The following is an 11,360-nucleotide window of genomic DNA, read 5'->3' as shown; positions in this document are numbered from 1 at the left end:
ACAGTATTGTGTCATGACATTTTAACTGCTCTTTTTATGAGCTGCTCTTTGTCTACTAGATGCACATAAGACACTGCACCAACTAGGATATTGCCGGTGTTGGAAAGTAAATACAGCAGGCCACAGTTGCCTGGGCTGGGCCAGTGCTAAACTTAGCTGCCATGGGCTTGACTGCCATGGAACCACTGAGTTCTATTAAAGGTCAGTGCATGGTATGTACAGTAGCTATGTGACAATGGAGACAAGCAAGTAACATAGAGAAGGGATATGTGCCCTGTTTGAATCCACACAGCCTTCCTCCTCCTCTTATTTCCTGTCTTTATTCATTCAAGCCTTTCCTTCCTTGGGTGGAGTAATTACCTGGCTGAAATGAAGTAATCACTTATCTAAATACCCCCCAACCCCCTCCCACAGTTTCACACACCCATTTTCACCCACTTTGTACCACACACTTTCATCACTACTATAACACCTATCATCTGAAAACACTAAGTAGTCTTTGCACTTTGATTAGAGAACACTGTTAATCATTCAGCCCAGGCAGCACAGTAGACATTTAAAAGCCCCAGGACAGGCGGCACACAGCAGTGTATTCCCCATCCCAGGACCCCACTGTTACAGCGACACAACATGGCTGAGAAGGACCCAGAGGGGATTATAGCTACAGATCCCAGAAATAATTATGATAGAAAATGCCTTATTATCCGGAAGCTTCTGAAGTTCAACCCTAAAGAAGTGTTTACATGGTGAGTCTGTGGGGAGAGAAAACTCAACTGGAGGGAGAGAGATGTTATATCAGTGATTATCTGCATCCCATATGGCAACCTATCCTTTATATAGTGCACTACTTTTAACCAGCTCCCTATGGGCTCTGATCGAAAGTAGAGCACTATATAGGGAATACGGTGCCATGTCGGACAGATAGTGACATAGTGGAGATCTATCAATGTCCAAGAATGGAGGGTGTCCACTGTCCAGTAGTTGTGAATGTCCCTGGCGGCTACCATACAGATGCCTGGACTGAGTTGAGATAAAACCCTTTTGAAGACTATAGGGCCGAAACATGTTGGTTTTACCAATAAAGACGCAGCTTTATCAACGTCTACTGTCTTCCAGAGTTGCTGAATTTGTGCTTCACTCATGCTTTGTCCTAACAGGCAGCTGGTGAAGACAGTAGCCATGGGTCAGGGTTTGGCTGTTCTCATGTGTGGCACAGCAGTAACATCCCAGTACCTGGCTTCAGACTACCACGTGGACGCGCCCATGTTCCAGAGCTTTATGAGCTACGCACTGCTCTGCCTCACCTACACCACTGCTCTGCTGTTCAGAACAGGTACACACACACTCACGCACACCAACGTGCTGTTCTGAAGAACAGGTAGTCTCTCTCTCACACACACCACCCCAGGGCGCTCCTCATCAGAATAGTACACTTGTGAATATAAAATGTTATAATTGTGTAGCAGTGCCATAACCTCCAGGCTACCTTCTCCTAACGTACTGTAGGTAATGGCAATATGTTTCAGATTTTAAAGAAAAGGTGGTGGAAGTATCTCCTAGTAGGCTTGGTGGATGTCGAGGCTAACTACACAGTGGTTAAAGCTTACCAGTACACTACACTCACCAGTATACAGGTCAGAACTTCGAGAGGGTGTGTGTATATGTCTGTATGTTTTTGTGTGTGTGCGAGTTTGCATGCCTGCAGGCATGCATGTGTGTATGCGTGTGTGTGCTGAGTTATGTCAATGTATGTGACTATTCTGGTGTGTCTCTCCGTCTTCCAGCTGCTGGACTGTTTTGTGATCCCTGTGTTGATGATACTCTCCTGCTGGTTCCTGAAGACATGCTACAGACCCGTCCACTACGTATCTGTGTGTGTCTGTCTGCTGGGGGTGGGGGCCATGGTGGGAGCTGACCTACTGGCTGGACGAGACTTGGGATCCAGTAAGAACCCACTACGTTAATTCATTAATTATTTCATTCAATCTCTCAGTTCTAAATAGTAACATCTTAACCTCACCTCTTTCCTCATCCTCCTCTCCTATCTCGCTCCTCTCCTCCCTCTCTCCTAGCCTCAGACGTTCTGCTAGGTGATGGCTTGGTCCTACTCAGTGCCAGCCTATATGCTGTGTCTAACTTGTGTCAGGAGTACACCGTCAAACACCTCAGCAGTGTAGAGTTCCTAGGCATGGTCGGCCTGTTCGGCACACTCATCAGTGGCATACAGCTGTAAGTGTGTGTGTTTACGTGTGTGTGCGCATGCGTGTGGATGTGTGTTGAGTGTACATGTTCGGGGAGAAGGTAGTAGAATGGGAATGTGGTTGATTTGAGTGGTCTACTGTGTTCCTACAGGGGTGTTCTGGAGCATAACAACGTGGCAAACATCCAATGGGACTGGAGAATCGGTTAGTACCACATAAAACAAAATATACAAGTAACTGGCTAAATAAAATAAACTCTTGAGTAAATGAGGGATTCATAGTATATTGAAAGCAGGTACTTCCACACAGGTGTGGTTCCTGAGTTAATTAAGCAACTAACATCCCATCATGCTTAGGGTCATGTATAAAATGCCCAGTTGCACATTATTTTGGCTACCATGACTGGAAGAAGAGAACTCAGTGACTTTAAAGGAGGGGTCTCAAAGGTGCATAGGGGGTGTAAAGTGTGTGTGTCTCAGTCACCAGATCAACACAATTGAACACTTATGGGAGATTCTGGAGCAGCGCCTAAGACAGCGTTTTCCACCACCATCAACAAAACACCAAATTATGGCATTTCTGGAGGAATGGAGGAGTGGTGTTGCATCCCTCCAATATAGTACCAGACACTTGTAGAATCTATGCCAAGGTGCACTGAAGATGTTGTGGCAGCTCGTGGTGACCCAACGCCCTATTAAGACACTTTATGTTGGTGCTTCCTTTATTTTGGCAGTTACCTGTATATTTGTTGACATTTTTGTTAGTTTTTTTATTAAAGAGACAGGACAGTGTAGAAGAAAGAAAGTAAGGAGAGGATTTGTTACAAAGTAGTTGTGGGTCCGCAGATTCGGTAGTGTAAACGACTAGACCACCCCAGGGCACCGGTTATTAACTCTCTCTTAGGGTTACAGACATGGTGGTGGTTACAGATGTTTTTGGTGGCAAGGTTACAGAGAGTACAGAATGTATGCTGCGTTAGCTTGCAGAAGTACAGTTTCCACATACTGCTCTTTGCTGCTCTTTATCTTGGGTTTTATGGGAGCTGCAACAGTTGATCTTCCTTGTTAATAATACTTTCTGCCCTGTATAATGACTGTATGTGTTTTCTGTTCAGGCCTATTGTTCTCTGACTACACCCAGAACAGCTGTATGAATGAGTAGAGAGAGTAGAGTAGTAGCACTCTGTTGATTCCAACTTGGGAAATTGTTTAATCACCACAAGCATAATCAATGATTACAAAACACAAGACAAGGATCAATAATATTCAGATAAGAACACATAATAAAATATTAAAAAGACAGATGCACCTTAGGAGTGATAAGAGAGCCAAGTTAAACATATTAGAAATGCTGTTGTCGTTCATACTCTGCGAAAACAAGGATCAACACTGTATAGTATAGCATGTTCATTTTATAATGTATACTTCTTCTCTCCCCAGGCCTGCTGTTTGCTGCCTATGGCCTGTGTATGTACACCCTGTACAGCTGTATGCCCATAGTGGTCAAGAAGACAAGTGCTACAGCAGTCAACCTCTCCCTGCTCACTGCAGACCTCCTCAGCCTCTTCTGTGGCCTGTTTCTCTTTCAATACACGGTTAGTACACACACACAACAGAAACACTGAGGATAGGGGGTACAGTAGGTTGAGCCATTTGACAGTTAGTGATTGTGTTTCTGAACAGATAAAGAGATGAGTTAATCAATGATTTGATGACTCCATAGATGGATGATAGATTGATTGCTGCTAAACAATGACTGTACTCGCTGTAATCTCTGTCAAACTTGTCGAATCTAATCTCTATGAGATCAAGGAGACAGTAGTGATAAGATCAGTACCCAGAAACAGAGGTAGAGCTGTCCTGATCACAGGACACAGCTGACCTTATCTTAAAACATCTTAGTCCTGCAGAGAAATCCCCTGGTCACCGTGTCCCTGTTCAGTGTATTGATGACTGTTGTTAACGTGTAATCTACTATGGCCTCATATAGCTCATCTGGTGTGTGTGTAGTTCTCAGGTCTGTACATTGTGTCTCTGGTGATCATCCTGGTGGGCTTTGTCTCCTTCAACGCTGTGGCAACGACCCCTAACCCTGCCGACCCCATCACCCCCTCTGTGGGCTGGGAGGAGGGTGGCTATGACAACCTTGATGACATCATCAATGAAGAAGTGGTGGTGGCGGTCTTGGAGGAGCAGGAAGAGGAAGAGGGTGAATGCCCAGGGGTATCATGGAATCAGAGAACACAGAATGAGGAAGTACCGGCGGGGGGACGGAGTACCAAGATGTGATCTGATCTACTAGGCGAGAGTCTATAGCTGCTCATCTCCTTGTCTCCTTTATTTCATTCTTACCATTCTAACAGATCTACAGACTCACCGGTGTACAGTTGAAGTCGGAAGTTTACATACACTTAGGTTGAAGTCATTAAAACTTGTTTTTCAACCACTCCACAAATTTCTTGTTAACAAACTATAGTTTTGGCAAGTCGGTTAGGACATCTACTTTGTGCATGACACAAGTAATTTTTCCAACAATTGTTTACAGACAGATTATTTCACTTATGTATCACCATTCCAGTGGGTCAGAAGTTTACATACACTGAGTTGACTGTGCCTTTAAACAGCTTGGAAAATTCCAGAAAAGGATGTTATGGCTTTAGAAGCATCTGATAGGCTAATTGACATCATTTGAGTCAATTGGAGGTGTATCTGTGGATGTATTTCAAGGCCTACCTTCCAGCTCAGTGCCTCTTTGCTTGACATCATGGGGAAATCAGCCAAGACCTCAGAAAAAAATGGTAGACCTCTACAAGTCTGGTTCATCCCTGGGAGCAATTTCCAAACACCTGAAGGTACCACGTTCATCTGTACAAACAATAGCACGCAAGTATAAACACCATCGGACCACGCAGTCATCATACCGCTCAGGAAGGAGACGCGTTCTGTCTCCTAGAGATGAACGTACTTTGGTGAGTAAAGTGCACATCAATCCCAGAACAACAGCAAAGGACCTTGTGAAGATGCTGGAGGAAACGAGTACAAAGGTATCTATATCCACAGTAAAAAGAGTCCTATATCGACATAACCTGAAAGGCCGCTCAGCAAGGAAGAAGCCACTGCTCCAAAACCGCCATAAAAAAGCCAGACTACCGTTTGCAACTGCACATGGGGACAAAGATCGCACTTTCTGGAGAAATGTCCTCTGGTCTGATGAAACAAAAATAGAACTGTTTGGCCATAATGACCATTGTTATGTTTGGAGGAAAAAGGGGGAGGTGAAGCACGGGGTGGCAGCATCATGTTGTGGGGGTGCTTTGCTGTAGGAGGGACTGGTGCACTTCTCAAAATAGATGGCATTATGAGGATGGAAAATGATGTGTATATATTAAAGCAACATCTCAAGACATCAGTCAGGAAGTTAAAGCTTGGTCACAAATGGGTCTTCCAAATGGACAATGACCCCAAGCATACTTCCAAAGTTGTGGCAAAATGGCTTAAGGCCAACAAAGTCAAGGTATTGGAGTGGCCATCACAAAGCCCTGACCTCAATCCTATAGAACATTTGTGGGCAGAACTGAAAAAGTGTGTGCGAGCAAGGAGGCCTACAAACCTGACTCAGTTACACCAGCTCTGTCAGGAGCCAAAATTCACCCAACTTATTGTGGGAAGCTTGTGGAAGGCTACCCGAAATGTTTGACCCAAGTTAAGCAATTTAAAGGCAATGTTACAGAATACGAATTGAGTGTGTGTATACTTCTGACCCACTGGGAATGTGATGAAAGAAATAAAAGCTGAAATAAATAATTCTCTCTAGTATTATTCTGACATTTCACATTCTTAAAATAAAGTGGTGATCGTAACTGACCTAAGACAGGGAATTTTTACTAGGATTAAATGTCAGGAATTGTGAAAAACTGAGTTTAAATGTATTTGGCTAAGGTGTATGTAAACTTCCGACTTCAACTGTATGTACAGTATAGGTGTTTTGTATTAGTTGTAATATTTCTCCACTAGTTGACTTGGCAGGAGAAATAATAAATACATGTTTTATTCCACATTCATTGTGGGGTGTGTCAATTTAATGAGTGAGTCTTCATGATATCAAACATAAACCCAATTAAGCAAGATATTTTCACATGAAGATAGACATTTTCTATGTTAACTGCAGGGCTCAATGCGTGAAACATTACCTGATTAAATAATAATACAATGAGACAACAAAACAAAAAACATAGACAGTTGAAATACTTCATTCTTGGAATGAGGTCGCACGTTGAGTATTTTTCACTTCATGTCCTCGCGTGGCTTCGCTTTTCCGGTAGGGTAGAGAGCTGTCCGTGGTGCTGAAACCGTTAGTAGCACGCGCACAACATTGTTAACAAACATCGGATCTGATCAGCTGATCAAATCTATGGACAAAAAAACGTTGCTTTTCCCGAGGTAGTGCTCGTCAAATACTTTATTATAAGCAGTTAGCGAACTAATAGTCTGCTTTGTGATTCACTCCATCTATGATGCTAAACAAGGTACGGAAGCAATGCTACTGATCTGCTTTGGGACAAATAATAACTGACACGTAGACACAACCTCCGTGTGTTCACAGATATAGAGACCTGAGATATAATAAGGTAGACTGCATGCAAATGTTTTTCTTACCCCTCTCCCTCTGTCAATCAATCTTCCATCTCTCTCCCTGAATCCTAAACTGTCTAACCAGCTCCACAGGAATGATCTATACATAGACTGCTAGGCTATAGAGCTTGCACAGGCCCCATATGGAAAATAATCATGAAAATCAAATAAGAATCTTGAATGGCAGAAGAACATTATTTGTACAAAAATCCAAGTCATCTAATAAGGCTCTAGTAAGATGTTGTATGTTTTTCCTTATATGGCAGTGGTGTATTTGTATATGTGTTACTTATATGACATACACAATTGAATACATGATTGTGGTGCATTTCCTACAAAGAAATGGTAAGACATATTTGAGACAAAATGTATGAATTATGTTCTGAGAATGTAACCTCTAAAAAATACATGTTTTTCTTATAGGTTTCACATTGTGTTTTAAAAACAATGACAATTACTATTAGAGAAATACAGTATTTGTAAATAAAAGTTCAGGTATGAGATTCCATGGTTAAGGCTGGGTAGAACCTCCTACTGGACAGTTGATTCATCTACAGCTATGCGTTTGGTCTCTCATCCAGGGTTTTAATCAAACCCAGCCCTGACTACTACCAATGTGCCATTGTGAGAATGATCGTTGAAGATCCCCACTTAATAACTAAATAGACTCACTGCTGCTATCAAAGCCATTCCTCCTCCTCCTCTCCTCTTCCTTCTCTCCTCCTCCACCTCATCATCCTCTACCTGTCCTCCTCTTCTCATTCAGTTGATGCCCCTAGTTTGCATAATATACAACTTTAGAACATAAAACTGATAATAAAGTTTTTGTGATTCTGTCCCGGGCTCTGGAGCGATCATGGACCCACGGTCTGAGGGATCCGACTCCCAGTCCGTGGGAACCGACTATGTTCCCTACAGTATTCCCTATATTCTGGATCACAGGTCTGAGCTGTGTGTGCCGGAGGCTCACAGCCAGCAGTTACTGGGCATGCTCAGATCATTCAGAGAGAGAGGCCTGCTGTTTGACTTCACTGTAACAGTCCAGGAACAGACCTTCCCCTGTGTCCTGGCAGCCTGCAGCAACATCTTCAGGTTGGTGTGTGTGTGCGTGCGTGTGTGTTTGCTCTAACGGTTCTCTGTCTGCAGGGCCATGTTTGAGTTGAAAATGCGTGAGTGTGGGGATGGGATGTTAACCCTGGGTAACCTGCCGTACGCTGCTACCTGGACTTATTTCACTCTGGAGAGATGGTCGTCACCCACGAAAACGTAGACATGCTGTTCCAGCTCATCTCTTTCCTACAGGTACAATACAGCAAATCAAATCAAATCAAATGTATTTATATAGCCCTTCTTACATCAGCTGATATCTCAAAGTGCTGTACAGAAACTCAGCCTAAAACCCCAAACAGCAAGCAATGCAGGTGTAGAAGCACGGTGGCTAGGAAAAACTCCCTAGAAAGGCCAAAACCTAGGAAGAAACCTAGAGAGGAACCAGGCTATGAGGGGTGGCCAGTCCTCTTCTGGCTGTGCCGAGTGGAGATTATAACAGCACATGGCCAAGATGTTCAAATGTTCATAAATGACCAGCATGGTCAAATAATAATAATCATAGTAGTTGTCGAGGGTGCAACAAGTCAGCAACACAAGAGTAAGTGTCAGTTGGCTTTTTCATAGCCGATCTTTGAGAGTATCTCTACCGCTCCTGCTGTCTCTAGAAAGTTGAAAACAGCAGGTCTGGGACAGGTAGCACGTCCGGTGAACAGGTCAGGGTTCCAGCAGGTCTGGGACAGAAGGTCTGGGACAGGTAGCACGTCCGGTGAACAGGTCAGGGTTCCATAGCCGCAGGCAGAACAGTTGGAACTGGAGCAGCAGCACGGCCAGGTGGACTGGGACAGCAAGGAGTCATCAAGCCAGGTCCCGTGTGGCTCAGTTGGTAGAGCATGGTGTTTGCAACGCCAGGGTTGGGGGACCAGTACGGAGAAAAAATGTATGAAATGTATGCATTCACTACTGTAAGTCACTCTGGATAAGAGCGTCTGCTAAATGACTTAAATTTAAAATGTAGTCCTGAGGCATGGTCCTAGGGCTCAGGTCCTCCGGAGAGAGCATATTTAAATTCACACAGGACACCGGAAAAGACAAGAGAAATACTCCAGATGTGACAGACTGACCCTAGGCCCCCGACACATAAACTACTGCAGCATAAATACTGGAGGCAAAGAAAGGAGGGGTCAGGAGACACTGTGGCCCCATCCGATGAAGCCCCCGGACAGGGCCAAACAGGTAGGATATAACCCCACCCACTTTGCCAAAGCACAGCCCCCACACCACTGGAGGGAGGGGTAACCCATCAGGGGTAACCCAAATTACACCCTACACTATGCCCTACTTTTGACCAAAGCCCTATGGGCCATGGTCAAATGTATTGCACTATAAAGGGAATATGGTGCCATTTGGAATAAATCCTAGATCTGGGTCAGATACATACTGTATGTCAAATCTATACAGAAACTTCAGAGGTGATGTTGATATATTGACTGGTGTTCTGTTTCCCAGGTGTCTGTGCTCCTGATTGAAACCCTGGAGCTCTCCAACTGCCTGATGCTATTGGCCCTCACGGAGGGATACGGTTCCGCCTCCCTCCTCCAGCGGGCCAATGAGTTTGTAGTTCAGAACTTTCACGCCTACTCAATGACTCCAGACTTCCTGGATATGCCTGTGTAACCGATGTGAAATGGCTAGTTAGTTAGCGGTGGTGCGCGCTAATAGCGTTTCAATCGGTGACGTCACTCGCTCTGAGACTTGAAGTAGGGTTCGAGCCCGGGTTGGGGCGAAGAGAGGGACGGAACCTACACTGTTACACCTGTGAGGAGCCACTATGATAGGTTCCCATTGTAATTTATTGAGACTCATTGAAATAAATGGGCCCTAGCACTAGCACACTTGAATCAACATATCAACTCATCATCAAGTTGAATCAGGTGTGTTAGTGCTAGAGCAAATACACCCCTCTGGGTCCCCAGGACCAGCATTGGGAAACACTGAAGTAGATAGTTACTCCTTTTAGCTTTGAGAAAGTCACTACATGTGAGCCATGTAAAATTGTGCATGGGTCCACTCCCCCTGAAGGATTTAAAAGCATTGGATTGCTTTTAAATACTAATGGTGGGAAACACTGATCTACTTCCTGTCCTCCCAGGTGGGTGTGCTGGAGGTATGTATGGGTTCGGACAGTCTGAGCGTGCCCAGTGAGGAGGTGGCAGTGAGGTCATCACCTGGACCTCCGTCAGCCCTTTGCCCACAGCTATCTACTACCCAGGTAAGGGACACACACATACACAAATACACACAGACACACGCACACAAAATACAGAAACCCCCACACACATACACACACACATACCTCTAACCCTCCCCGTGGCCTCATATTACCCAGAAGCCAGTGCGTGCGGCTGTATCATCTAGACATTGAGGTCATCAGTGGAGATATCGGAGTCCGTCAACCCTTCGCTGGACTGTTTCCTGCGCTACGATGTCGTCTCTGACCAGTAGAGCCACCTGGTGGCAGAGTTTGGTCAGTTTTTCCATGGCACCTTGGTCAAGGCTGTGTCTGTCAACACTACTCCTATGTGACTTATCTACGTATAAGGTGACTGACTTGTCGATTGACTTGTTGCTTGATTGACTGATTGATTGAATGAGTATTTGATTGATGGATGTCTCCATCTATAAGTCTTTGTATTTCTTTATCCTTCATTTAATCAGGCAGGTCCTATTGACATAGATACAGGACATTAGGACTTTGTCATTAAAACAAACTTAACAACAATTTTACGAAACACCAACTTGCCACACCTGACCAGTCTGATTCCTGTGTTCTGTCTAGGTGTACAATTTCTGTCCCGGAGACGTGTGTGTGGCGGGGGGGGGGGGGGGGTGGGGTCAGGCGCCGTGGGCGTGGCCAAACGACTCTACATCCTGGGAGGAGACTACTCGCCTGATGAGATCACTGATGAAGTTCAGGTGTACCACAGTGGGTGGGGCGAGTGGGGGGAAGTGACACCAAGGACAGAGTTTCACTCAGGTCATAAGCTTCAGCAGATACAGAGACCCCTGGGGAGGGACACGTAACACACACATATACACACTGGGACTAAAAGTTGCACTCCGCATCAATGAAAGAAATTATGTTGAGTCATATCTCAAGTATTTATTAGTTTTATCACATTTTGTTATATTTATTTAACATTTTCTATTCTCAAGAATGCTATTTGGGTTCAAAGTAACAGTAGAGGTTTCTGAGTCTTCTGACCCACAGACTTGTCTTGGTTGTTTCTGGACATGTCTGATCACCTGACCAAGACAGTTGACGTGTCATCTATTGCGGGCAGGATCTATTAAAGAACTCTAGAATGGCATTTTTCTGTGTGCAGGTTTTCTGTCTTTATTTTCAGTGTAAGTGGACTGGGCCTGCCTTCACTATTTAAAAGTGAGACAGTGAGAGCCTACTGTCCCAGGTAACAAGTGT

At 44.5% G+C, this 11,360-nt stretch overlaps 1 protein-coding gene across 1 annotated transcript; it reads left to right on the top strand.

The window, feature by feature from the left end:
* The first annotated feature begins 1,465 nt into the window (after positions 1-1,465).
* LOC106581018 (queuine/queuosine transporter SLC35F2) lies at positions 1,466-6,257 on the top strand. Its single transcript, XM_082966606.1, has 6 exons — positions 1,466-1,634; positions 1,785-1,944; positions 2,073-2,229; positions 2,353-2,405; positions 3,641-3,795; positions 4,211-6,257. The coding sequence occupies exons 1-6, from the start codon at positions 1,518-1,520 to the stop codon at positions 4,487-4,489; spliced, it is 921 nt and encodes a 306-aa protein (XP_082822732.1). The 5' UTR covers positions 1,466-1,517; the 3' UTR covers positions 4,490-6,257.
* The last annotated feature ends 5,103 nt before the right edge of the window (positions 6,258-11,360 follow it).

This window comes from Salmo salar, chromosome 20 (genome assembly GCF_965601325.2).
Source record: "Salmo salar chromosome 20, fSalSal1, whole genome shotgun sequence".
Classification (NCBI taxonomy): Eukaryota; Metazoa; Chordata; class Actinopteri; order Salmoniformes; family Salmonidae; genus Salmo; species Salmo salar.
This window is presented reverse-complemented; position numbering and strand designations above follow the sequence as displayed.

Excerpts from the sequence above, each read along its gene's own strand:
- LOC106581018 (XM_082966606.1), top strand. The coding sequence starts at position 1,518 with ATGTTTCAGATTTTAAAGAAAAGGTGGTGGAAGTATCTCCTAGTAGGC. Across the intron at positions 1,635-1,784 it reads CTACACTCACCAGTATACAG|CTGCTGGACTGTTTTGTGAT; the intron begins GTCAGAACTTCG and ends TCCGTCTTCCAG. Across the intron at positions 1,945-2,072 it reads TGGACGAGACTTGGGATCCA|CCTCAGACGTTCTGCTAGGT; the intron begins GTAAGAACCCAC and ends CCTCTCTCCTAG.